This window comes from Elephas maximus, chromosome 3, assembly GCF_024166365.1.
Source record: "Elephas maximus indicus isolate mEleMax1 chromosome 3, mEleMax1 primary haplotype, whole genome shotgun sequence".
In the NCBI taxonomy this organism is placed as follows: Eukaryota; Metazoa; Chordata; class Mammalia; order Proboscidea; family Elephantidae; genus Elephas; species Elephas maximus.
The window spans coordinates 199,577,509-199,604,373 of NC_064821.1; the positions used below are offsets into that span (position 1 = coordinate 199,577,509).

The 26,865-nt window shown below is 42.2% G+C and overlaps 1 protein-coding gene across 8 annotated transcripts in view; it reads left to right on the plus strand.

The window, feature by feature from the left end:
* Positions 1-5,418: 5,418 nt before the first annotated feature.
* Positions 5,419-26,865, plus strand: part of LOC126073853 (T-lymphocyte surface antigen Ly-9-like) — a 31,205-nt gene continuing 9,758 nt past the window's right edge. For 3 of the 8 annotated variants that reach the window (XM_049880985.1, XM_049880986.1, XM_049880990.1), the window contains exons 1-6: positions 5,520-5,680; positions 19,145-19,471; positions 21,036-21,308; positions 21,794-22,135; positions 24,301-24,570; positions 26,109-26,213. In XM_049880985.1, coding sequence (XP_049736942.1) covers positions 5,557-5,680; positions 19,145-19,471; positions 21,036-21,308; positions 21,794-22,135; positions 24,301-24,570; positions 26,109-26,213 — 1,441 coding nt within the window. In that variant the 5' untranslated portion in view covers positions 5,520-5,556. The other 5 variants (XM_049880988.1, XM_049880989.1, XM_049880991.1 and 2 more) reach the window with 3 other exon arrangements.

A 26,865-nucleotide genomic window follows, 5' to 3' on the forward strand; every position in this document is an offset into this window, starting at 1 on the left:
GGGGATGTAGCAACTTCTAGAAAGGGACTGGTGTCTCCTGTTGGCTATCTGAGTGCTCAGACTTTGACAAGCCCCTAGGTAGTATTTCCCTGCACAGACTAGGCCTTCAACGTATGGAGGCCAGGAGCCCCTGCAAGACCTGAAGGGGATCCACGTGGCTTTCAAGATGGTCAGCAATTACCTCCCACTGGTAATATTCTATAGACCCTCTGATCCTTATCTTATGGGACCACCAAGTGGAATTTGACACCGGACCCTCCTTGCTTGATATAATCTACTCTTGTAGACTTCAAAATACCACTTTTACTGGGTTCTCCTCACTCATTTATTCAACACACATGCATTGAGTTCCTATGAGGCGTCACACAAGGTTTAAAGCAAGGATGTGCCGTGGTCAGCTCTACTTTTAAATAGTTCACTCTGGTGCCTCTCGCTCTTCTTTCTTTTCATGGCTCTTCATCCTCACATCTTATGACTCGAAAACAGCATGTGGTTAAAGCAGTAACACTCTAAAAGAGGAAATGTTTTGTTTGTGGGAGGACACATACCCATGCCCAGCGATCAGCTGTCATGAGGCAAGTCAGTCTGCTGGTGGATGGTATGGCCCTTTCTCCACAGTGGTCCTTGCTCATCCTTGATCTTTTCATGGGTAAGTCCACCCCTGCGACAGCCTCCCTGGCACCTCCACCTGGCCTGTACAGTGGTTTATTCCAATAATGGGTAGATTTCAGCAAAGACACTACTTCTACAGGAGCCGGGCTCTGCATATGTGTGCACCCTAAACTCAGATTATGTAAGCCCAGACTGTGTCCTTGCCACCCTCACATCATTTCTTTTACTAATGAATCCAAATATTTGTCCACCTACGATCACAACTTCAAAGAAAGTCATTCCAGTGTCATTGACCTCTCAAAGCCTTGGTTTTTGCATATGTAACCAGCTGCCCACCCATTAGCTTGGATTTATGGGGACTCCTTGTTTCAGAGGAGACCTGTACTCCATAGTCTTTTCAATGGCTGTGATATTTCAGAAGTAGATCGCCAGGCCTTTCTTCTGAAGCACCACTGTGTAGATCCAAACCACCAACCTTTCTCTGAGTAGCCAAGTGCTTAGCCATCTGCATCTCTCAGAGACTCCTAAAATGGGGATAATAGGAGTACTAATCAAACAGAGTTAATTTGAGGATTAAAAGAGAAAACATATGTAAAGTTCTAAGCTCAAAGCCTCTGATGCTTAAGATTGTGTGTCGACTTGGCTAGGCCATGATTCTCAGTATTTATATGTGATCATCCCCATGATGGGATCTGCCAGGAGTAGTCAATCAATTGAAGGAAAGTTTCCTTGGGGGTGTAGCCTGCATCCAAACATAAGTGGAAGTTCTGGCTTTTGCCCACTCTGGATCCTGCAGCTGCCTCCTCTTCATCTGACCTCCAATTCTTGGGACTTCAGCTAGCAGCTTACCTGTTGCTCTTGGGATTCATTTATTTTCATAGCCTGTGAGCAATAGTCCTGCTCTCCAACCTGCCAATCTTAGGTTCACCAGCCTCTGCAGCTATGTGAATCAGAAGAAGCCTTGTGGTTTTGCCTGCCAACCTTGGAACTGGTTGATCTTCACAGCTTGTGAGCAAGAACCCTGCTCTCCAACCTGCCGATCTTGGGTTCGCCAGCCCCTGTGGCTACATGAATCAGGAGAAGCCTCATCCTGATCCATGGACTTGTGACGTTCCAGTATCTACAGTCATGTGAGCTGTTTCCTTGATATAAATATAAATACAAATACAAATATATATAAATTTGTTGTTGTTAGATGCCAACTCATAGTGACCCTATGCACAACAGAACAAAACCCTGCCCGGTCCTGTGCCATCCTTATAATCGTTGTCATGCTTGAGCTCATTGTTGCAGCCACTGTGTCAATCCACCTCATTGAGGGTCTTCCTCTTTTCCGCTGACCCTGTACTCTGCCAAGTATGATGCCCTTCTCCAGGGACTGATCCCTCCTGATAACATGTCCAAAGTATGTAAGATGCAGTCTCGCCATCCTTGCTTCTAAGGAGCATTCTGGTTGTACTTCTTCCAAAACAGGTTTGTTCATTCTTTTGGCAGCCCACGGTATGTTCAATATTCTTCCCCCACACCACAATTAAAAGGCATCAATTCTTCTTCGGTCTTCCTTATTCATTGTCCAACTTTCACATGCATAAGATGTGATTGAATATATATATATGTATGCATGTATGCATATATATATATATACATATATATACTTTTTATTGGTTTTGCTTCTCCAGAGGACCCAGCCTAAGACCACCTCACTCATAATAATTACGCCATAGTTGTTACTGGCTATTTTTGTTATTAATGTCTTTAAACCTTCTTCCTCCTTTGTCCTCTCCTCCCACTCAGATGGTCCCTGCTCTCATACACTTACCTGGATTCCTTTAGCAGCTTCCTTACCTGTCTTCTCATCTCCAGTCTGCTCCCTTCCATCCACCCTCCACTCTCCTACTGGAGTAAGCTTTCTAAATGAGGCCTTGGATCATATCACACCCCTGCTTAAGAACAGCTTCTGGCTCCTCATTGCCTTTATCTTGGGTTATAAGACCTTGTATCTGGGCTGCCGCACCCCCTTCTGGCTATATGCCCTGTGTAAAAACAGTATCGGGGTGGCATCTGACCTCCTCCTACCCCATCAGGAGAAAGGAGAATCAAGATCAACTGCTCAAGGCCGATTCCTACGAGGCAGATGTCAGACATGCCTCCTCTCTCCATCATGTTTACCAATCCTGACACCAACCATCCGTCCCACAGTACTCTCTACTTCTCTGCTGGGTTTGATAATTCATTGCAATGGCCACACAGAACTCACAGACCATACTCACAACTATAGGGTTTATTAGGGAAGTAACAGGTTACAATTCAGGCTCAGGAACACTCAGGATACAGTTCTTCCATTAGGACAGCCTCTTCCCAGCCGTGTTCAGAGGCACACCTCTCCCCGGCCCTAGGCCTCTGCCCAAATGCACTCAGCTTTCTCTCTCCATGGGCTGGGAAGCTCACCACACCATCTCCTGCTGCCAGGTCTCTGCCACCTTTAGCGTTACTGCTCTCGCTCTCTGCCTCCTGGTTCCAGGAGCTTCTTAGCACAGGGATCCTGGGTCCAAAAGATGTGCTGGGTCCTGGCTGTTCTTCCTTGGTTGTGGTGGGATCTTCTCTTTCCTGCCTCTGGGGTGGCTCATTTCAAGCCCAGCGGGATGATAAAACTAATCAATCCCTCTGGTGGGCCACAATTACCATATCTACACAGCTACACCCAATCACTTGGGTGGGAGTTACAAGACCATGGCTAGAAAGGCCAGACAAAATTGATCCATCACACCACACCCTGAGACTTCCTCTAGACAGCCATGTTCAAGCCACAGGGCCAGGACTACAGTAAGGCAAGGGAGGCACTTAAGGCACAAAAAATAAGGAAGAAGTCATTCTCAGGGCTTTGCAATATCAGCTGACAATCATCTTCTGAAATGTTCGCCATGGGCAGAAGCCTGCTCTCCTGTCTCCTTTCCTCCTCCCAGACTGACTGAGTTAAAATCCTTACTAACTACAAAACACAGGGTAAATTACTTAACCTTTTTGTGCCTCAGTTGCCTTATCTGTAAAATGGAGATGATAAAAAAATATTTATCTCATAAAGCTGTGGTGAGGATTAAATAAGTTGATATGTGTAAGGTGTTAGAGGGAGGCTAGCACTCACTGAATGTTAGCTAAAACCACACACTCCATCATCCTAAAGTTTTGTTGCCAAGTCCTCTAATGCTATTGCCTAAACAAACATGAAATCTGAGTCTCGAAACACAGTAGGCTTCAGTTCAACCAGCTATTTCACTACCAGTTTAAAAAAAAAAAAAAAGAGTCACTTTCTCGAAGCAGGATAAAGAGGATTTCATGCCTCCCAACCTATCTTCTCAATTCAGCCAATTCCACAAACATCCACTCCTAGCGCAGTTGCCCTGGTGCATTTTTCCATGTCAGTTAAAGTCTTTCAGTTGCCTGTGACAGTAAGCCAACACAAACTTGCTTAAGCAAGATAGGGAATTTATTGGCCCATTGTATTAGTTATCTCTTTCTGCATAACAAATTACTCCAAAATTTGTCAGCTTAAATTAACCATCAAAAAACCCCAAGTATGTATTATTTCATACTTTCTCTGGGTTAGGAATACGGGCATAGCTAACCTGGGTACCTCTGGCTCAGGGCTACTCCTAAGGCTTCAGTCAAGGTGTTGGCCAGGACTTCAGTTATCTCAAGGCTTAACTAGGGGAGGATTCACGTCCAACATCACTTGTGTGGCTCTTAGCAGACCTCAGGTCATCATCGACAGTTAGCCAAAGACATCAGTTCTTCACTGGGTGTTGGCTGGAGGTGTCCCTCAGTTCCCCATAGGGGCCTCTCCATAGGGCAGCTCACAACATAACATCCAGCTTCCCTTGGCCCAAGCTAGGAAGAGAAAGAGAGAGGGCACCCAAGATGGAAGCCACAGTCTTTTTGTAACCTGTTCTCAGAAGGAACATGTCATCACCTCTACCATTCCATTCACTAGAAGCACCAGACTAAATCCAGCCACAGCGAAGGAGAGATTACACAAGGGCACGAATACCAGGAAGCAGAGGTCATGGGGGCCATCTTAGAGGCAGCATTAAAGGAGCCTATGTAACTGAGCATTCCAGGGTAGATTATGCTTCAGCCACATTTTAACTCAGTGCTTAAATGTCACCAAAACTAGTTTCTCTGTCTCCATTTTTTTTTTTTTTTTTTTTTGCTCTACCTCTTCTGTGTTGACTCCATTCTCAGACAGGCTCCCATTTTGTGGTCACTAGATGATTGCCAACACCTGTAAATAATACTTCTTTCTAACTCAAACCCAACATAGAATGAGAAAGAAAGAGACTACTTGTCCCAGAATTCCCAAGAATGTTGAATTTCATTTTATTTAGATGACTTAGGCCGGGTGCCCACCCAGGAAGCATAAAATGATCACTGTGACCAGAGGGATACAGTGATCTGATTTGCTTAAGTCAGAATCAAATGAGTCTGAGAGGGAAGCCTCATCTATATCACATGACTGAGAAATGGAGAAGATTGAGCCCTAAATAAAAAATTTGATCTGTGGCCAGAAGTAAAAAGTCCACTGCAGACAACAGGGGAAAGAGAAGAGACTCAGTGTGAGGAGGTTGGGTGTGCCAGCGAAATGTTCTAAATTTACAAGAACACAGCTGTCTCAAATCTCCACCTCCGAGAAAGAGGAAGTGACAGAAGTAAAAGGCAGAACAGAATATAGAACCCAAGTCTCCTGATACTGAATTAAAGCAAGTGATGTGCAGTATCATATTGCAAGTCCCAGGAAGGCTCTGAATAGACTTTGGACCTCTCCCACAAAATAAGTGGGTAGGAGGAGTCCATAGTGTGGGTTATAACCTCTCCGGAGCACACAAACACATTTGCGGAAGTTGTGGTAAGTGCTTCCTCCTTCAGCTTGGTAGCTGAAAGTAGACCATCATGGCGGACCCGAAGAGATATACAGATGACTGTGTTCTAGGGCCTTTCTTAGTCAAGCCACAGAAGAGTCAGTCGCAGGTATTCTCTTCCGCTTTGTGGACCCCTCTCCTCTTTCTTCTCGTGGGTAAGTTCCACTATGCTCACCGTGGTTTACTACTGGTGTTTCCTGAGGCCGGTCACATTCCCTGGGTTAGGGGTTTTTGCTGATAATGATCCAGGAAACTCCTCTTCTTGTGGTAATTACTCTGCAGGTTCCACCTTATTCTGAGTCCTGCCTATGCATGTTTATTTATTTATATGTCTGAGTGAGTATATGCATAGCCACTCGCCATGAGTAGGTAGCATTCCAGTCCCCTTCTCAAATAACTCTAAGATCATACCATGTTCCTCTCACCCTCACATTTTTCATGCTTGAAGAAGAAAAAGAGCCAAGTGATGGATTTCTTCCTGGACAATGTGGATGAAATTCATGGCGAGGTCCGGGAAAATCCCCTGGTACCAACCCCGCTAGCAATTTTCTGGGGAAAGATAGAATTGCTGTAGCTTCTTTCTTCATCCTGCCTTGTTTATCACATATCCTGGACTTTTCAGGCTTCACTGGGGATTTGGAAAGTGTCTGGTAGCCCTGGGCTAAGTGACCTCTATCTAAAAAAAAAAAAAAAAAAACCCACTGCTGTCGAGTCAATTCCGACTCATAGTGACCCTATAGGACAGAGTATAACTGCCCCATGGAGTTTCCAAGGAGCGCCTGGTGGATTCGAACTGCCACCCTTTTGGTTAGCAGACATAGCACTTACATACTATGCCACCAGGGTTTCCTAGATATCCTTTTCTCTCCAGGGCCCTACTTCCCCATCAAGGCCCCTGCTAGTTTCAGGGAAACATCTCCCAGTAGCTTGGCCTAGTGCACTACCATCTAGCAGGGAGAGCAGATCCAGGACTCCATCTCTGCCCACAGGGAGGATCTGAGGCACCTGGGATCTTAGCCCCCTGGGACTGTGGCAGCTACTGCCCCTCTGGGATCTACTTCCCCAGGGCCCTAAACGATGGTACAGGTAGCACCAGGGCCTTAGGAGCTGTTAGTGGGAGGAGGCAGGGGAAGATCTAGAAAAACTCCTAGATATATGGATGGGGGATGGGGAGCCTGGACCTCAGTGCTAAGCAACAGGAGACTCTAAGCCAACCTCTTTTCACCTTCAATTACATCCTTGCTCACCATAAAAACAGGAAGTAGCAGGGCTGTTTTATCCATACCCAACCCTTAGGGTGCACCCTGGTTCTGCTGAGTGAACCTGAAATAAGCTATGTCCAATGCCATCCAAGCCTCAGATGACCAGCACAGTGATTTTGGAACAGTTCAAAGCAAAGAGGCATCTATCTCCCTCGGTCTGGCTTCGCAGATTGGGGTGACTTCACACCTTCCTCTTCTAGTCTAAAAGGGAGTTACTTTAAATGTTCTTAGGAGGCAGTAAAGCGAAAAAAATCCCTTATTTTAGTGTCAGGAACATTTGAAGTTAAGTCCTTATTCCATCATTTACTAGCTGTGGGAGCCTCTGTTTCTGACGTGTATAATGGAGTTAGTAAGATGTAGCATGTTAAATTCTTTTTTTTTTTTTTTAATTGTGATTTAGGTGTGAGTTTACAGAGCAGGTTAGTTTCTCATTAAACAGTTAATACACATATTGTTTTGTGACGTTTGTTACCAACCCTGCAATAAGTCAGCACTCTCCCCTTCTCCACCCTGAGTTCCCTGTTCCATTAGTCCAGTTTTCCTGTTCGTTCCTGCCTTCTCGTATTTACTTTTGGGCTGGTGTGCCCATTTAGTCTTGTATACATGATTGAACCGTGAAACATACTTCTCATGTGTATTATGGTTTGCCCTATACCCCTGTCTAGTCTTTGGCTGAAGGGTGGACCTCAGGAGTGAATTCAGTACCGAGTTATAAGAGTGTCTTGGGCTATACCCTTGTCAGTCTTTGTCAGGCCAGCAAGTCCGGTCTTTTTTATTATTATTATTATTATTTGAATTTTATTCTACATTTTTATCCCACTCTGTCCAGGACCCTCTATTGTGATCCCTGTCAGACAAGTCAGTGGTGGTAGCTGGGCCCTATCTAGTTGTTCTGGGCTCAACCTGGCAGGGGTTGTGGTAGTTGTGGTCGATTAGTCCTTTGGACTAATCGTTCCCTTCCTTCTTTGGTTTTCTTCATTCTCCTTTGCTCCAGATGGGGTGGGACCAGTAGATGCATCTTAGATGGTTGTTCACAGGCTTTTAAGACTCCAGACGCTACTTACCATGGTCAGTTGTAGAACATTTTTTTAATAAACTATGTTATGCCAGTTGAGCTAGGTATCCCCTGACTCCATGGTCCCCAGTAACTCAGTCCCTCAGGGAGTTTGGAAGTGTCTATGAATCTTCTATGACTTTGCCTTGGTCAAGTTGTGCTGACTTCCCCAGTATTGTGTACTGTCTTATCCTTCACCAAAGTTACCTATTATGTGCTTTTTTTAGTTAGTGTTTTTCCCTCCTTACCCCTCCCCTCCCTCATAACCATCAAAGATTGTTTCTTTCTGTGTGTAAACCTTTTATTGATTTTTTTTGTAATAGTGGTCTCATATAGTATTTGCCCATTTGTGATTGACTTATTTCACTCAGTATAATGCCCTCCAGATTCATCCATGTTGTGAGATGCTTTGCAGATTCATCATTGTTCTTTATTGTTGCACGCTGTTCCATTACGTGTACATACCATAGTTTGTTTATCCATTTGTCTATTGATAAGCACTTAGGTTGTTTCCATTTGTTAACTTTTGTGAATAATGCTGCAAAGAACATGGGTATGCATTTGTCTATTCATGTGATGGCTCTTACTTCTCTAAGATATATTCCTAGGAGTGGGATTTTTAGATCATATAGTATTTCTATCTCTAGCTTTTTAAAGGAAGCCCTGTATTGTCTTCCGAAATGGTTGTTCCATTTTGCATTCCCACCGGCAGTGATTAAGAGTTCTAATCTCCCTAAAACCTCTCCGACACTTATTTTCTGTTTTTTTTTTTTTTGATGAATGCCAGTAATGTCAGGGTGAGATGATATTATAGTTTTGATTTGCATTTCTTTAATGGCTAGTGATCGCAAACATTTCGTCATGTGCCTGTTAGTCATTTGAATGTCTTCTTTGGTGAAGTGTCTGTTCATATCCTTTGCCCATTTCTTAATTGGGTTATTTGACTTTTTGTTGTAGAGACATTGGATTTTCCTACAAATTTTAGAGATTCATCAGATATGTCATAGCCAAATTTTTTTTTCCCAGTCTGTAGGTCCTCTAAAAAGAGATGAGCTTAAGTGTTTAATTTTTGGAAGGTTCAAGTTATCTAGCTTATCTTCTGGTGTTTGTGTATTGTTAGCCATGGTTTGTATTCTATTTATGCCATATATTAGGGCCCTTAATATGTAATAGGACACTTTTTTCTTCCATGATTTTTATAGTTTTTGGTTTTATATTTAGGTCTTTGATCCATTTTGAATTAGTTTTTCTATATGGTGTTTCATTTTTTTACAGATGGATATCTAGTTTTGCCAGCACCATTTGTTTAAAAAAACTGTTTTTTCCCCATTTAATGGACTTTGGGTGTTTGTCAAAATCAGGTGGCCGTAGGTGGGTGGATTTACAACTACGTTCTCGATTCTGTTGCACTGGTCTATGTGTCTGTCGTCATACCAGTACCAGGCTGTTCTGACTACTGTAGCTGTATAGTAGGCTCTGAGGTCAGATAGTACAAGGCCCCCACTTTGTTCTTCTTCAGTAATGCTTTACTTAACCAGGACCTCTTTCCTTTCCATATAAAGTTAATGATTGGTTTTTCCATTTCATTAAAGAATGCTGTTGGCATTTGGATCAGGATTGATTGTATTTGTAGATCACTTTGGATAGAATTGACATTTTCACAATGTCGAGTCTACCTATCCATGAGCATAGTATGTTTTTCCATTTAGGCAGGTCTCTTTTGGTGTCTTACAGTAGCATTTTGTAGTTTTCTTTGTATAGGTCTTTTATGTCTCTGGTTAGATTTATTCCTAAGTGTTTTATTCTTTTTAGGGGCTATTATAAATGGTATTGCTTTCCTGATTTCCTTTTCATAGTTCTCTTTATTGGTGTATAGGAATCCAACTGATTTTTGTATGTTTATTTTGTATCCTGATATTCTGCTGAATCTTTCTATGCATTTCAGTAGTTTACTCATGGAGTCTTTAGAGTTCTTTATGTATAGTGTCACATCATTCACTAATAGCAATAGTTTTACTTATTCCTTACCAATTTGGATGCCCTTTATTTCTTTTTCTTGCCTTATTGCTTTAGCTAGGACTTCCACCACAATGTTAAATAGGAGTACTGATAAAGAGCATCTTTGTCTTGTTCCCATTCACAGGGAAAAAGTTTTCAGCCTCTCTCCATTGTAAATAATGTTGGTTGCTAGTTTCGTATTTAAAAAAAAAAAAAAACACCCATTGCCATCAAGTTGATTCAGACTCACAGTGACCCTATAGGACTGAGTAGAACTGCCCCATAGGGTTTCCAAGGAGCAGCTAGTGGATTTGAATGGCTGACCTTTTGATTAGCAACTGTAGCTCTTAACCACCTCGCCCCAGTTTTGTATAGATGCCCTTTATTGTGTCAAGGAATTTCCCTTCTATTTCTATTTTATTGAGAGTTTTTATCAGGAATGGGTGTTGGTCTTTATCAAATGCCTTTTCTGTGTCAGCTGAGATGATCATGTGATTCTTTTCTTTTGTCCTATTTATGTGGTGGATTATGTGGATTGATTTTCTAATGTAGAACTATCCTTTCATACCTGGTATGAATCCCACTTGCTCACGGTGTATTATTTTCTTGATGCGATGGTGAATTCTATTGGCTAGAATTTTGTTGAGAATTTCTGCATGTATATTCATGAAAGACATTGGTCTATAATTTTCTTTTTTGTGGTGTCTTTGCCTGATATTGGTATCAGGGCTGTGCTGGCTTCATAGAATGAATCTGGAAGTATCCCTTCCTTTTCTTTTTTCCTGTTGGGAAAGCTGTATCTCCCCCCCCCCCCATTTTTTAAATTGTACTTTAGATGAAGGTTTACAGAACAAACTACTTTCCCATTAAACAGTTAACACAAATATTGTTTTATGACATTGGTTAACAACCCCACGACATGCCAACACTCTCCCTTCTCAACCTTGGGTTCCCTATTACTAGCTTTCCTGTTCCTTCTGCCTTCTAGTCCTTGCCCCTCGGCTGGTGTGCCCCTTCAGTCTCGTTTTGTTTTATGGGCCTGTCCAATCTTTGGTTGAAGGGTGAACTTAAGAGTCACTTCATTACTGAGTTGAAAGGGTGTCCGGGGGCCATACTCTCAAGGTTTCTCCAGTCTCTGTCAGGTCAGCAAGTCTGGGCTTTCTTTTTAAGTTAGAGTTTTGTTCTACATTTTTCTCCAGCTCTGTCCAGGACCCTCTATTGTGATCACTGTCAGAGAACTTGGTGGTGGTAGCCGGGCACTATCTAGTTGTACCGGACTCAGTCTGGTGGAGGCCGTGGTAGAGGTGGTCCATTAGTCCTTTGGACTAACCTTTCCCTTGTATCCTTAGTTTTCTTCATTCTTCCTTGCTTCTGAAGGGGTGAGGGCAGTGGCGTATCCTAGACAGCAGCTCACAGGCTTTTAAAAGCCCAAGTGCTACTCACCAAAGTAGAACGTAGAATATTTTTCTTTATAAACTATGTTATGCCAATTGAGCTAGCTATTCCCCCGAGACCATGGTCCCCCCCAGCACTCAGCCCAGCAATTCCGTCTCTCAAGGAGTTTGGATGTGTCTATGGAGCTTCCGTGACCTTGCCTTGTACAAGTTGTGCTGCTGGCTTTCCCAGTATTGTGTACGGTCTTACCCTTCACCAGATTACCACTTATCTATTGTCTATTTAGTGTTTTTTCATCCCCATTGCTCCCCTCCCTCATAACCACCAAAGATTGTTTCTTTTTGTATGTAAACCTTCTCAGGAGTTTTTATAGTAGTGGTCTCATACAATATTTGTCCTTTTGTGATTGACTTATTTCGCTCAGCATAATGTCCTCTAGATTCAACCACGTTATGAGATGCTTCACAGATTCATCCTTGTTCTTTATCGTTGTGTAGTACTTCATTGTGTGTATGTACCACAGTTTGATTATCCATTCATCTGTCGATGGGCATCTAGGTTGTTTCCATCTTTTGTTATTGTAAACAATGCTGCAGTGAACACGGGTGTGCGTATGTCTATTCATGTGATGACTCTCATTTCTCTAGGATGTATTCCCAGGAGTGGGATTGCTGGATTATATGGCATTTCTATCTCTAGCTTTCTAAGGAAGTGCCATATCATTTTCTAAAATGGTTGTATCATTTTGCATTCCCATCAGCAGTGCATAAGAGTTCCAATCCCCCAGCAGCCTTTCCAACATTTGTTATTTCCTGTTTTACTGATTTGTGCCAGTAATGCCAGGTTGAGATGGTATCTCATTGTGGTTTGGATTTGCATTTCTCTAACAGTTAGTGATCATGAGCATTTCCTCATGTGTCTGTTGGCCGCTTGAATGTCTTCTTTGGTGAAGTATCTGTTCATTTCCTTTGTCCATTTTTTAATTGGATTATTTGTCTTTTTGTTGTAGAGACTTTGGATTTTCTTGTAGGTTTTAGAGATTAGACCTTTGTCTGATTTGTAATAGCCAAAATTTTTTCCCCAGTCTGTAGGTTCTCTTTTCACTCTTTTGGTGAAGTCTTTTGATGAGCGTAAGTGTTAATTTTTAGAAGATTCCAGTTATGTAGCTTATCTTCTGGAGTTTGTGTGTTGTTGGTTGTGGTTTGTGTCTTGTTAATGCCATGTTTTAGGGCTTCTAGTATTGATCCTATTTTTTCCTCTATGAACTTCATAGTTTTGGGTTTATATTTAGGTCTTTGTTCCATTTTGAATTAGTTGTTGTATATGGTGGAAGGTATGGGTCCTCTTTCATTTTTCGCAGATGGACATCCAGTTTTGCTGGCATCATTTGTTAAAAAGACTGTTTTTTCCCCATTTGATGGGCTTTGGGCCTTTGTCAAAGATCAGACTATAGGTGGACAAATTTACATCTGGGTTCTCAATTCTGTTCCATAGGTCAATGTATCTGTTATTGAACCAGTACCAGGCTGTTTTGACTACCGTAGCTGTATAGTAGGTTCTGAGATCAGGTAGTGCGAGTCCTCCTACTTTATTCTTCTTCTTTAATAGTGCCTTATCCAGAGGGCTTCTTCCCTTTCCATATAAAGTTAATGATAAGTTTTTCCATCTCTTTAAAGAATATTGTTGGTGTTTGGATGGGGATCGCGTTGTATTTGTAAATCGATTTGGGTAGAATTGTCATTTCCACAATGTTGAGTCTACCTACCCATGAGCATAGTATGTTTTTCCATTTACATAGATCTCTTCTGGTTTCTTGCAGTAGTGTTTTGTAGTTTTCTTTGCATAGGTCCTTTACGTCCCTAGTTAGATTTATTCCTAAGTATTTTATTCCCTTCCTTTTCTATGTTCTGAAATAGTTCAGGTAGTACTGACGTGAGCTCTTCTCTAAATATTTGAGAGAATTCTCCAGTGAAGCCATCTGGGCTGGGGCTTTTTTTTATTGGGAGGTTTTTTTTGTTTTTTGTTTTTTACCTTTTCAGTCTCTTCTTATGTGTCTGTTCAGATTTTCTACCTCAGTTTGTATAAGTTTAGGTAAGTAGAGTGTTTCTAGAAAATTGTCCGTTTTCTCTAGGTTTTCAAATCTGTTGGAGTACAGTTTTTCATAGTACTCTGTTATGATCTTTTTTATTTCAGCTGGGACTATTGTAATGTCCCCCATTTCATTTCTTACTTGGGTTATTTTCTTCTTCTCCTGTTTTTCTTTTGTCAGTTTGGCCAATGGTTTGTCAATTTTGTTGATCATTTCAAAGAACCAACTTTTGATTTTGTTGATTTTTTCTATTCTCTTTTTCATTTATTTCTGCTGTCATCTTTATTATATCCTTTCTCCTGGTGGCTGTGGGCTCCTTTTGCCATCCTCTTTCTACTAGTTTGAGTTGTAGGGCTAATGTTTTGATTTTGCCCCTTTCTTCTTTTTTGATGTGTGCATCTATTGCTATAAGTTGACCTCTGAGCACTGCCTTTGCTGTGTCCCAGTGGTTTTAGTATGACATGTGTTCATTTCCATTTGATTATAGAAATTTTTTTATTCCATCTTTGATTTCTTCTGTTACCCAGTTGTTTTTAAGCAAGGTGTTGTTCAGTTTCCATGTATTTTATTTTATTTTTTCTTTGCTCTTCCTGTATTGATTTCCACTTTTATGGTGTTGTGATCAGAAAGAATGCTTGGTATTATTTCAATGTTTTGGATTTTATTGAGGGTTCCTTTGTGGCCTGAAGTGTGGTTTTTTTCTGGAAAATAGTCCATATGCATTAGCAAAGAATGTATATTTTGCTGCTGTTGGGTGAAGTGTGCTATATATGTGTATGAGGTCAAACTGGCTGATTGTGGCCTTTAGATCTTCTGTATCTTTGTTAAGTTTCTTTCTAGATGTTCTGTCCTTTACCAAGAGTGGTGTGTTGAAATCTCCTACTATTATTGTGGAACCGTCTGTTTCTCTTTTCAGTGCTGTTAGAGTTTGCTTTACGTATTTTGGAGCCCTGTCATTGGGTGCATAGTTATTTATTAAGGTTATGTCTTCTTGGTTGATTGTCCCTTTAATCACTATATAGTGTCTTTCCTTGACATTTATGGTTGATTTTGCCTTAAAGTCTATTTGATCTGAGATTAGTATTGCCACGCCTGCTCTTTTGGTTACTGTTTACTTGATATATTTTTTTTCCTTCCTTTGATTTTTAGTATATTTATGTCTTTTTGTCTAAGGTGTGTCTCTTGAAGACAGCATATTTATGGGTCATGCTTTTTTATCCATTCTGTCACTCTCAGTCTCTTTGTAGGTGCATTTAAGCCATTTACATTCAGAGTGATTACCAGTAGGTATGAGTTTATTCCTGTCATATTGTTTTGCTTTGTTTGTGTGTGTGCAGTGCTGACATTTTCTTTGTGCTTGTTTGCTTGTGCTGAGTTTCTTTTGTCTGTGGATTGTCTTTTCTTTCGTTATCGTAGATTTTGTGTTTACTGAGACTTTGTTTTCTTTTTCTTTATTATGATGAGTACATTTGTTAACTTTCTTTGTGGTTACCTTGAAATTTACCCTTATCTTCCTAAGTTTGAATCAGTCTTTTATTATTTGATATTGCCTCGACTTCCTCTCCATTTGATAGATTTATACCTATACTGTGTATTCCCTCTTTTATTGTTTTGACATTGTAGTCCTTTACTGATTGTCATCTCTGTTCACTGTTTTAAGTCTTTCAGCTTTGTTTTATACTTGAGATTTCTTTACCTAGTTTGATGTCTGGCTGATGCTGTACTATGTCCTAGATTCTGGTTGTTGTCTGATGTTGTTGGTTCTCTAACCAAATGACTTCCTTTAATATTTCTTGTAAATTTGGTTTGGTTTTTACAAAGTCCATAACTTTAGTTTATTTGGAAATGCCCTAATTTCGCCATCGTATTTGAGAGAGTTTTGCAGTGTATATTATTCTTGGTTGGCAATTTTTTTTCTTTCAAGGTTTTATATATGTCATCTCATTTCCTTCTTGCCTGCATAGTTTTTCTGGTGAGTAATTAAACCTTAGTCTTATTGTTTCCCCCTAGTCATTTTTTTGAAGCTTCTTTCAGGATTTTATTTTGGCAAGTGTGATTATGATATATCTTGGTGACTTTCTTTTGGGGTTTATTCTATATGGGGTTTGTTGAACTTCTTGGATGTTCACCTTTTCATCTTTCATGATGTTAGGGAAGTTTTCTGTCAGCAAATCTTCAATGATCCTCTCTGTGTTTTCCATTTTCTCCCCCTGTTCTGGAACTCCGGTCAAGTGCAAATCTTTGCTCTTGATTGTATCCCACATAGGTTTCTTCATTTCTCTTCTTTTTTTCCTATGATTTTTGCCTCAAACAAAGTGGCATCCCTGGATTTGTCTTCAATTTCACTGATTCTGTCTCCCATTGTTTCAAATTTGCTTCTAAAACCTTCTATTGTGTTGTCCATTTTTGAAATTTTGTCATTTATCTTTTTGATTTCTAATTGCTATTTCTGTATGATTTCTAATTGTTTATTTATTTTGACATTTTGTTTTTGTTTTCCTGAATTATTCTATTACTTTGTTTGTGTTTTCCTTGATTTTGACTGATTTGGTTGATTTTGTCTGTGTTTTCCATGACTTTGCATGTGTTTTCCTTGATGTCTCTTCTAATCCCTTGGAGAGCTCTGAATATTAGACTTTTGAATTCCCTATCAGGTAGTTCCAGTACTTCTTCTTTGGCTGGAAGGTCATCTGGTGCTTTATTTTGGTCACTTACTGAGGCCATCTTGTCCTGTTTTTTATGTTTTGATATTGTCTACCATCTTCAAAACATTCAGGTATTATTTTCTTATATTTATTGATTATAGGTTTGTTTGATTTCTTATATTTATTGATTATAGGTTTGTTTCCTTTTTTGTTTTGCTTGGGTATGTCTTGGCAGTCAGGATGGGCATGCTTTATTGCTCGCTCGTCTGTGGACATGGTAATTCTCACCACCTTGCCTGGGTGTGCAGGGCCAGTCGCTGAGCTGTGGTGCAACTGACAGGTCCAGCAGTGCAGAAAGGGCAGAGATGGGTCATCTGTCTGCAGCATGAACCGGGCCGGGGCTGGGAACTGGAGCAGGACCTGTGGCAGGGCAGGGCCCGAGCTGGCAGGGAAGGGTCTTGGGGTCCAGGGCGGTTCTCCTTGGGGCCTCAGAGCACAGCAAGGCAGTGACCAAGCCAGCCAGGAGGGATCCAGGCTCTGGCCAACTGGGCTGAGGAGACAGTTGGGGTGGAGGGTGAGAGTCGGGGTTGGGGGGAAAGGAGCTAGATGGAGGAGGGCAATAGGGTGGGTTAGTACTGTGGTGCCCAGCAGTTGGGGCTGCTGGGATGGGGTGGTTCTTGCCGCTATTCACCGGAGGGGTGGGGTTGTAAGAGTGTGCTCCTGTGGTTACTGGGTGAGTGAATCTGGACTCCGCAAACCTTGTCTTACTTAGTCCTGAGTGTGTCTGCACCATACTTCTATCTCCTGTTGGGAATTCCAGGGAGATGCCTTTCCACGTGCAGGGTTGTTGGCTTTATTCCAAGATGGCCACACTGAGCCATGCCATTTGATCAGAAACTTCCACTCCGTACCTCTACTTCTTTGCTGTTTTCTGTCAGTTTCTTCTCGGTGGCTTCTGATCTAATACTTTATCCCTTTATTTAAGGTTCTGAGTTCCAGAACTGACATCTGTACCTGTTTTACTTGGTCTTTCATGTCTTTGTTGTAGTGGATGGCTTAGTGCATCTGACTAGTCTGCCATCTTAGCTCTACCTCCTAAATTCTTTTATAGATTAGAGATGATATATATAAACTGCTTAGCATATAGTAGGTGGAAGCTGTGATTGTTATTATAATGATTATTATTCCATGCATTATTTGGAAACAAAGAGTGGGCAAGTCAAATTCAGTTATCTTTATCACTGAACCTTCTTTTATAATTTCTTAAATAGTGCAGTTCAAAATAAAAGGGCTGATGTCTGGCATTGCTGTCACTATACTAAGGACACTGTATTTTTGCAACATGTTTTGACCTGTGGGGTCCACATCCCACTCCCAGTGATAGTCCGTGAGGCTCTGTTTATCTCTGAGATACGAGATCAAAGCACAGTCATAGGCACCCAGCCAAGTCTCAGCATCATCTGGATATGGGTAATCAGTATTCCTGGCCTCTACCACTGAGGGGCACCATTTACATACAATCTGGGCTCTGTAACCTACCAATCCTGTCATCTCAGGGAAGTGGCTTAAACTCTCTATTTGTAATGGGGCTAAGCATAGAATAATTTTGATAATTAAATGAAGCGATTTATATAAAGTGCTTAATACACACCTAACAATAATAAGGAGTTTCTTCCAGATGGGAAAAGTTCTCTTTTAGGCAATCTCACACCAACTCAGGCTTCTATCTTCTGAGTCTGGTCACAGAATCCACCGTCCAGGGTACTTAACCAAGTCTTCCTTAGCTGCCTCTCCATAAGGCTCCAGTACTCAGCTGATGTGAGTCTGCACAGAGAACTCCCACACCTGCAACAATCTGGAAGTCTCTTCTCTGTCTGCAAATTCTCTAACCACTGTGTCTTCAAAGCATGTGTCAGCTTTTCTCCATCTCTCCAGGCTGTATTTATGCCTCTCCTCTTTTGCTAACGTTTTCTACTTAATTTCCACCTAGAATTCTTGGGGTAGTCTGGGTGCTAACCCCATTTGACTTGGTATAGAATTCCCAGAGTACGAGACAGTGCCTCAGAAACCATAAAATCTGGGAATCCAAGTTGGGGTCCCCAGCAGACACCTGCAGGGTCCCTTCAAGGAAATCATCTGCCTTGGCTAAATGGCGGGCCCGGGAAGTCTTGGTAACAATGTTTAGCAGGAATCCTGAGGGCAGAGCTAGTCTCCTTTGCCAAGCCAAAATCAGTCTGAGATCTCCCAGGTAAGCCGAAGAAGGGGGGGTAAGGTGGAGGTGAAAGATGCTCCTTTTGTTCCCAATGCTTTATTATGAAAATTCTCAAACATACATAAAAGTTGAAAGAATTTTAGAGTGAGAACCCATATACCTACTATCTAGGCTCTACCATTAACATTTTATTTTACTTGCTTTATCACACAGCTGGAGCCCTGGTGGCACCGTGGTTATGCGCTCAGCTGCTGAGAGGTTGGCGGTTCAAATCCGCCAGCCATTCCATGAGAAAGATGTGGCAGTCTGCTTCCATAAAGATTACAGCCTTGGAAACCCTGTGGTGCAGTTCTACTCTGTCCTATATGGTCACTATTGACCATATAGGACAAAGTAGAATTGACTCAACGGCAACAGGTTTTATCACACGTCTGTGCGTCTGTCTGCCCCTCTAGCTGTGCATCAATCCATCTTATTTTTCAAAAGATGCTCCTTTTTTATTTCACTAGTTCTTTACATTTTGAACAGCCTGCTTTCTCATAATCCTTATCATATCCTTTGACGAAGTTGATACAAGCATTCCCATATTAAAAATGAGTAAACTGATTCTCAGAGAAAATCAGAAAGCCATCCAAGGTCATAAGGCTAATTTCCCTGCTGTAACAGAAACCTAGAAGGTCTATTTTCTGAGTATTGTAGCCGCTTTCATGGGCAAGAGGGTTTGGTGAATGAATGAATAAATGAATGAATGGCTTTGCTAGGCAACAGGCTTAGAAGAAGGAAAGCAGGAATCTCATCTCAGTCCTCTATATCCTCAGTGTCTGGCATGTATGCTAGATACATATTTACTGAGTGGAAAAAAAAAAAAATTTTTTTTTTTTTTTTACTGAGTGAACCAACTAACTAATTAATGTTGGCTTGAGGAGTCCAACTGTTCTTCTAAGTCCCTCTTCTGTCTCTGCAGGATTAAGAGCCTCTGGAGAGGACTCAGTCCCAATAGAGGTGGCGGGAACCCTGGAGGGGTTCGTGACTTTCCCCCTCACTATCACGGTGGACACAGAGATTGAACACGTTGTATGGACTGGTCCCCAAAATGCCATCGCTTTAGCACACCCAGGAGGAATTACCATTTTGGACAGAAGCTACCAGAGCCGACTAAACATCTCCAGCAAGAGCTACTCTATGCAACTGAGCAAACTGACCCTGAGGGATGCGGGGCACTACCGAGCTCAGATAAACACAAAGAACTCTAATAGCACCACTGAAAAGACATTCATCCTGCACGTCTACGGTGAGTTCCAGAGAGCTTCTGTTGGTTTTGATCTTTATTTTTAAAAGCAGATTTTTTTCTCTTTGGAATTTACCTCTCTAGGATAAGTATGACCACCACTTTGCATTTGTTTCTTTTTGTTTTTTGGAGGTTTTTTTTTTTTTTGCCCAGTGCCATATATACAGATGTCAAGAGTGGAAAACACAGCCATAAAATCCTTACACATTGTATAATTTTCATATTTCGTGTAACTGGCCCCCTCCTCATAGACATTTCGGTTCTTTCCAATTATTTTTCTCTCTCAAGTAATACCGCAATGAATATTTTTATGCATCTGTCTTTCACACATATATGAATAGGATAGATTCTGAAGAATAAATCTACAGAATAAATTCATGGAGTCAAGTTGCTGAGTCGAAGGGTATATGCATTTTTTACTTTGTTAGAGATTTCAAAATTGTTCTCATGTTATCAAGTAACCTCCCACCAGCATTTTTTGAGAGTATGTTTCCCCATATTCTTGATAGCATGTTATCAAACATTTACCTTTGCTGAACTGATTAACTAAAATAGTATTTCATGGTTTAAATTTATATTTTTCTGAATATAAGTGAGATGGGCATCTTTTCACGTATTTCAAAGACATTTTTATTCTGTTTTCTATGACAATTAATATAATTTACCCATCTTTCTATTAGGTAGTTTGACTATTTATATTGATTTTTAGAGTGCTCTGTATATAGTAAAGAAATAGAATTCTATGCAGCTAATAGAATGAATTGACTCAAGATGTAATGACATAGAGCAGTATCTAAGATATATGGTTAGATTTTTTTTGAAAGTCCAGAATAGTGTATAGGTGTGCTACCATACGTATGTCTATACCTAGACTATCTCTGGAAGAATCAACAAGAAACTTATAACAATGAGCTTCTTGGGGAGAAGAAATAGGTAGAGCAGAAAACAAGAGGAAAGAAAGCTTACTTTTTTCATTGTGTACCTTTTTGTATATTTTTCAATTTTGTGCATATATTACCCAGTCGAAAAATAGCATTTAATTGAAGACACACACTATAAAGGGAGAAGTTAGAACAAAAGGCAAGGAAAGGACTAGGAAGAAGTTCTGGGAGAGCAATGGGTCCTAAATTCAGAGCAAAACGCATGGGCAACTCAAATTCTAGAGGCAGAGGTCCCCCTCTATAGTATTTGGGGCCAGGTTGTTCATCCACTTATTCACCAAACATTCATGAGCGACTGCCTTTCATGAGCCAAGCCAGGTGTCAGGTATTTGGACAGAGGCGTTGACCCTGCCCTCAAGGAGGTCACATACTGGTCGGGGAGAGAGAGAAGTAATCAGACTATAAATCATGTTAAGCTGTAGTGATAACCCCTGTGGAAGACATTATGGAAGCAAGAGGAGAGGCACTCATCTCAGCTTCCAGTGGGAAGCTGAGAGAAAACTCCCCTGAACAGTAATTCTTCTCTCTCTCTGCTGTTCCAGCTCCCCAAACCTTACCATCTTGTCCCAGTGCTCACCTGCTAGGAAGGAGTCTGAGTAGTTTTCCCTTTGCCATTGTCCCTCCAGAGCAGCTGCAGGAGCCCAGAGTCACGGTGGAGCACACGGTGTCTGAGAGCACCTCCTGTAACCTCACCCTGGTGTGCTCCATGGAGAGGGAAAGGAAAGGCGTTCTGTACAGCTGGACCGTGGTAGGCACCCATGCTTCTGAGTCCTTTGAGGGCTCCACTCTCACCATCTCCTGGATGCCCTGTGATCCAGATGTGGCATACACCTGCATAGCCAAGAACCCTGTCAGCCAGATCAGCTCCCACCCTGTCCATGTCCCGCAGTTCTGTGCAGGTACCAGACTCCACATGGGCCCTCCAGAGGATTCCAGAAACAGTTTGAGCAGCTGTGGTGCCTAAACCCCAGGGTTCTGGCAGGACACAGATGGGGTGGGGAAGCAAAAGAACAGACCTGAAGGCCCTTTGTTCTGTACCCTCGGGGACTGACAGAGGCTGGCAAGGGGCATGGAAACTCCCATGCCGTACGAAAACTCTAAGGGCAGAGCAAGGGAGGGGAAGACAGTATGGATGACAGGGTCTAGTTCGATCTTTGCTTGGGTGGGGGTGTCCCCTGGGGTATTTCCAGAAAGGCAGACAGGGCGGGAGAGGTCTGTATGCAGTGGACAGAATCAGGTGGAATGGATGGTCATGGGAAAGCAGCAGGGATGCCTCATCAGAGGAGAGGCTGGGGGGAAGGGGTGGGGCCCTGGGCAGGCTGGCTTAGGGGCAAAGGAGTTGGGAGACCATGACTGAGCTGCAATGTCTCCTCTCTGACTGCAGATCCAGGAGCCTCCAGAGGAGGAACAATGGGGGAGACAGTGGTAGGGATGCTGGGGGAATCGGTCACCCTGCCCCTGGTAGTCCTGACCAGTCAGGACATAGAGAAAGTTGTCTGGATGTTTAACACATCCATTATCAGCAAAGAGCGGGGAGAAGCAGCAACAGCAGGCCCGCTCATTAAGTCCAAGGAACCTGGCAAGGACAGGGTGCGGGTCTCCAGCCAGGACTATGCCCTGAAGATCAGCCAGCTGAAGATGGAAGATGCTGGCCCCTACAATGCCTACATGTGCTCAGGGGCCCGCAGAGTCATGAGCACAAAGCACTTCACCCTGCACGTCTACCGTAAGTGTCTGGGCAGAGTGTCCACTATGAGATTACTTCCCTGAAAGGTTTCTCCCCCTTTGCTGCCTTCCCCACCTCCCTCCTTTCCCATGCCTCTTCTTGTATGAAAATACTGCAGACCACTGAGACAGCTATTCAGTTCACATCAGTCAATTAGCAGGAAGAAAAATTACAAAAAGCAGCTGGAAAAATCTACTTGCCAAGGTCCTCCTTCCTATAAACTTCTAGTTAGGACTCCACCACCCAGGTGCTTGTACCTGCTTCCTGCATTGATGATCAGATGAGACCAGAAACTCTCCAAACTGCATATTTATAGAACATTGCCGTCTTCTGTAAGGATAGATCCACCTGGGGTAGGATCAGAGAAGACTGAAGAGAAAGCCCCTGCCAGTGTCTCTGTGGCCTCTGAGAGTGTGGGCCACTCAGTTCCCTTGAGTGTAAAGGGTAAGAATACACATTCTTCTTCCTCATCCCTGGCCCAAAAGGGAGCTTGGCTGGACAGTTTGCATGGTTTGAGTTTGTCAGATCTTTTCATCTGTACCATTTAAGAGAGGTCAGCATACCCTCTGCCTGGATTTGTTGGTGTCTGGGTACGTGTGAAAAGAGTCACCCCTCATAGTCCTGATAAAATATGCATCAAGCCAACCAGAAACAAGGGACACTGGTGGTTCGGTGGTAGAATTCTCACCTTCCATGCAAGACCATCCATACCTGTTGCTGTCGTATTGATTCCAACTCATAGGGACCCTATAGAACAAAGTAAAACTGCCCCACGGGGTTTCCAAAGAGCAGCTGATGGATTCAAACTGCTGACCTTTTTGTTAGCAGTCATAGCTCTTAACCACTGTACCACCAGTGGTTCAATTCCCAGCCAGTGCACTCAAGTGCAGCCACCACCTGTCTGTCAGTAGAGTCTTGCATGTTGCTATGATGCTGAACAGGTTTCAGTGGAGCATCCAGACTAAGATGGACTAGGAAGAAACCCCTGGCGACCTACTTCCGAAAATCTGCCAGTGAAAACCTTATGGACCACAGTGATCTATCCACAACCTATCATGGGGCAGAACCAGGCAGTGCCTCGTTCTGTTGTGCATGGGTTCGCCATGAGTCAGAGGCCAACTCAACAGCAGCTAACTACAACAGGCCAAGTACACACCCAGTGCATGCTGTGACTCCAATATAAAAAAAACCAGCAAAAAGATTAAGTTAAAAATATAAACCAGGAACAAACAGAGCCAGCCATATTATTTCTTTTAAAATTACTAACTGTATTCTTATCCAAGGTACCACAAAGCATGTGGCTTAAAGCAATAGAAATGCACTGTCTCACAGTTCTGGAGGCTATGAGTCCAAACTGAGGGTGCCAGCAGGGCCAAGCTCTCTCTGAAGGCTCTAGGGGAAGTTCCTTTCTTATCTCTCTGTTTCTGGTAGCCCCAGGTGTTCTTGACATGTAGATGCATCTTCACAGGGCCATCTTTCATCTTTCTGTCTCTCTCTGCCTCTTCCCCTCTTCTGTAGGACACCTCTCAATATTAGATTAAGATACACCGTACTCTGGTATGACCTCATGTTAACTTGCTTGATAACATCTTCAGTGACTCTATTTCCAAACAAGGTCACATTTACATTTACAGGTGGGGCGGGGAGGATGGTTTAGGATTTCAACATAAATTTTGGGGTGGCAATTCAATTCATAACATAAACATTTATTAAGCACCTACTGTGTGACTGGTGTTATGTTCATCTGTCTACATGCATTAGCTCATATAAGTAAACAAATAAACTAATGAGACCTCACATGTTGGAAGGGCCTTCAAACCACATAGAAGGGCTGTGCTTATTTTTGTTGGTTTGCTTGCTTTTTAGCTGCAAGCATATCATGTAGAATGATGTTGTATCTTTCTTTTCTCAGTTTTCAATAACTCCCTTATTTCACACATGAGTATCAAAGGCCCATAGAGGTGAAGTGACATACTTGAGATTTCATAGCAAACTAGGGAAAGTCCAGGCACAGTCCAAAATGCCTATGACACATAAAGGCACTTTACCAGCCCTAACACAGGGTCAACACACAACTTCGGTGGATATATTTTGAGCAAATGAAGATGCGGTGGCTCGGTGGGCAGGCCTGATTCCACACTGGGCTTGCTTTTCTCCTCACACAGGGAGGCTGAAGAAGCCAGAAATCACCTGGAGCTCTGGGCCCCCTGAGGACAGCATCTGCAGAGTCACCCTGATGTGCTCGGTGGAGGACAGTGGCGATGATGTAACATACAGATGGACTTTCTTGCAAAAGGGAGCTGTTGTGGCCCAAGGGGGGTCGCTTCTCAATGTCTCCTGGAGTGGCAGCGAATATTACCCCAGCTTCACATGCACAGCCACGAACCCCGTCAGCAACAGTTCCCGGCAGCTTTTTCCTGGGAATATCTGTCCAGGTTTTTATCTTCATCACTACTCTGCCAGGCCTCAGGGCCTCAGGGCCTCAGCTCCAAAAGAGTATGCATTCTAAGTGGTACTTTATGAAAGTACAGCAAGGGAATGTGGGCAAGAGACCTTTAGAACAGCACATTCCAACAGAAGTATAATGGGAGCCACGTATGTAATTTTAAATTTTCTAATAGACATATGGAGCCCTGAGACTCAGAGAGGCACAGTGGTTAAGAACTACTGCTGCTAACCAAAAGGTCAGCAGTTTGAATCACCAGCTGCTCCTTGGAAGCCTCATGGGACAGCTCTACTCTGTCCTATAGGGTTGCTGTGAGTCAGAATTGACTCTACAGCAAAGGGTTTGGTTTGGTTTTTGGTTTAGGAGCCATATAGAAAAAGAAAGAGGTAAAGTTAATTTTTATATCTTATTTAACCTAATATATCCAAAACATCATCATTTAATTTTGTACCCAATATTTTTAAAATTACTCATGAAATAGTTTATATTTTACCTTGTACTAATTCTTTGAAATCCAGTATCTATTTCACAGCGTATCTCAATTCAGATGCTGAATATTCATGGGCATACTTAATTTGTATTTAGGTTTTATAAAATTTACAGTTAGAAAAATATATTTATATACCAAGTTGTTCCAACATACTTAATAGTTTTTCAATAACTCTCTTGTATCAGTTTTAAAATTTAATTCATTAAAATTAAAAGTTTTGTTCCACTAGCCACATTTCAAGGTTTTCCATGGGGTCATGGCTATAGTATTAGAAGCACAGCATTAGAGGTTTATGGAGAAAACTTGATAGAAAGTTGATATGGAAAGGAATGCAGACAACCAAGGAACAAGGCTATATGAGCGAGTGAAAAACGAAGCCCTAGTGGCTCTTACTGAATGCTAAACACTATTATAGGCTTTTGTACACTTTAGCACAGTCAATCTTCACAATACTGTGAAGCGTATATTCTTACTATACTCCATTATATAGATAAACTGAGACTCAGAGAGGCTAAGGAACTTAGCCAAGGTCACACAGCAAAAAGCAGAATTGGAACTCTGAGTTCTGTCCTCTCTTCTTCCCTACGGGAAAGCAGAGGGAAGGGAAGGTCTACCCAGGCTCTGATGATGCTGGGTCAGGCTCTGTCTGGCAGATGGATTCTGGCTCAGCAGAAATCTGGGCTCTTTCTGTCTTAAGCCTGGAACTCCCCAACTACCGTTTACAGAAAAGGGCACTGTAGTTTGATGGTTAAGGGTGCTTTAGAATCAGAGAGATTGCATTCAAATCCTGACTCAGGTGCTTAAACTCTGTAACACTGAGCAAGTAATAAACCTCTATAACCAGACAATCATTTAATACTGCAACCTCTTGCCTACAACGTCTGCTCAATATATAATTGTAAAATGAAAATAAATATTTTCTGCAATATCATGGGATTTTTAAGAGGCAGGTGGGATGATCATTATCTTCTGTTTACCATTTGCATTAACCTCACTTGTCATTATTTGTATTAACGTCACTCATTTCCTTTTCAAAGAGCCTTCGAGAAGCATAAAGACTTGGATTATAGTCCTCCTGATAATTTCTACCCTTCTATGCTTTGGAATCTCCACCTGGTGCATTTGGAAGCAAAAAAGACAGTGTGGGTTTGCTGAGACCGATGGTGACTGCCAGCACTAGGCCGTTTCTCTGGGGCCTTCCCTTTTCTCTGAAGGATTCTCTGTACTCACCTAATGCCTTTCAACCCTTTGTCTCCCAAGACCTCAATTCTCCTCAAAGTGATGGATAGGATGGGAAGAGGGTATTAGTTGGAACTCTTCAGTTACGGAGAATCAAAACCAACTCAAAGTAGTTTAGACAAAAAGGGTGTGTGGGGGGGGGTGACTTATTGATCATGTGATCAATCTCTGGGAAAGGCAGAAGTGGAACTGGCCTTAGGGAAAGGTACTATCAGAGACTCAAATTTACCAGAGCTCTTCATTTCTCATCTCCCTTTCTCTCTTTGAGCCAATTTAGCTCTCTCCTACTGCAGCCAGCAAGGAACCCAGGTGGTGCAGTGGTTCAGCACTTGGCTGCTAACCAAAAGGTCAACAATTCAAACCCACTAGCTGCTCCACAGGAGAAAGACGTGACAGTCTATATCTTTAAAGATTACAGCCTTGGGAACCCTATGGGGCAGTTCTACTCCACCCTATAGGGCCGCTATGAGTCAAAATTGACTGGACAGCAGTGGGTTTGGTTTTTTGGACTGCAGCCAATAGACAGGTGGGTGTGGAGGGTATGCCAGAACATAC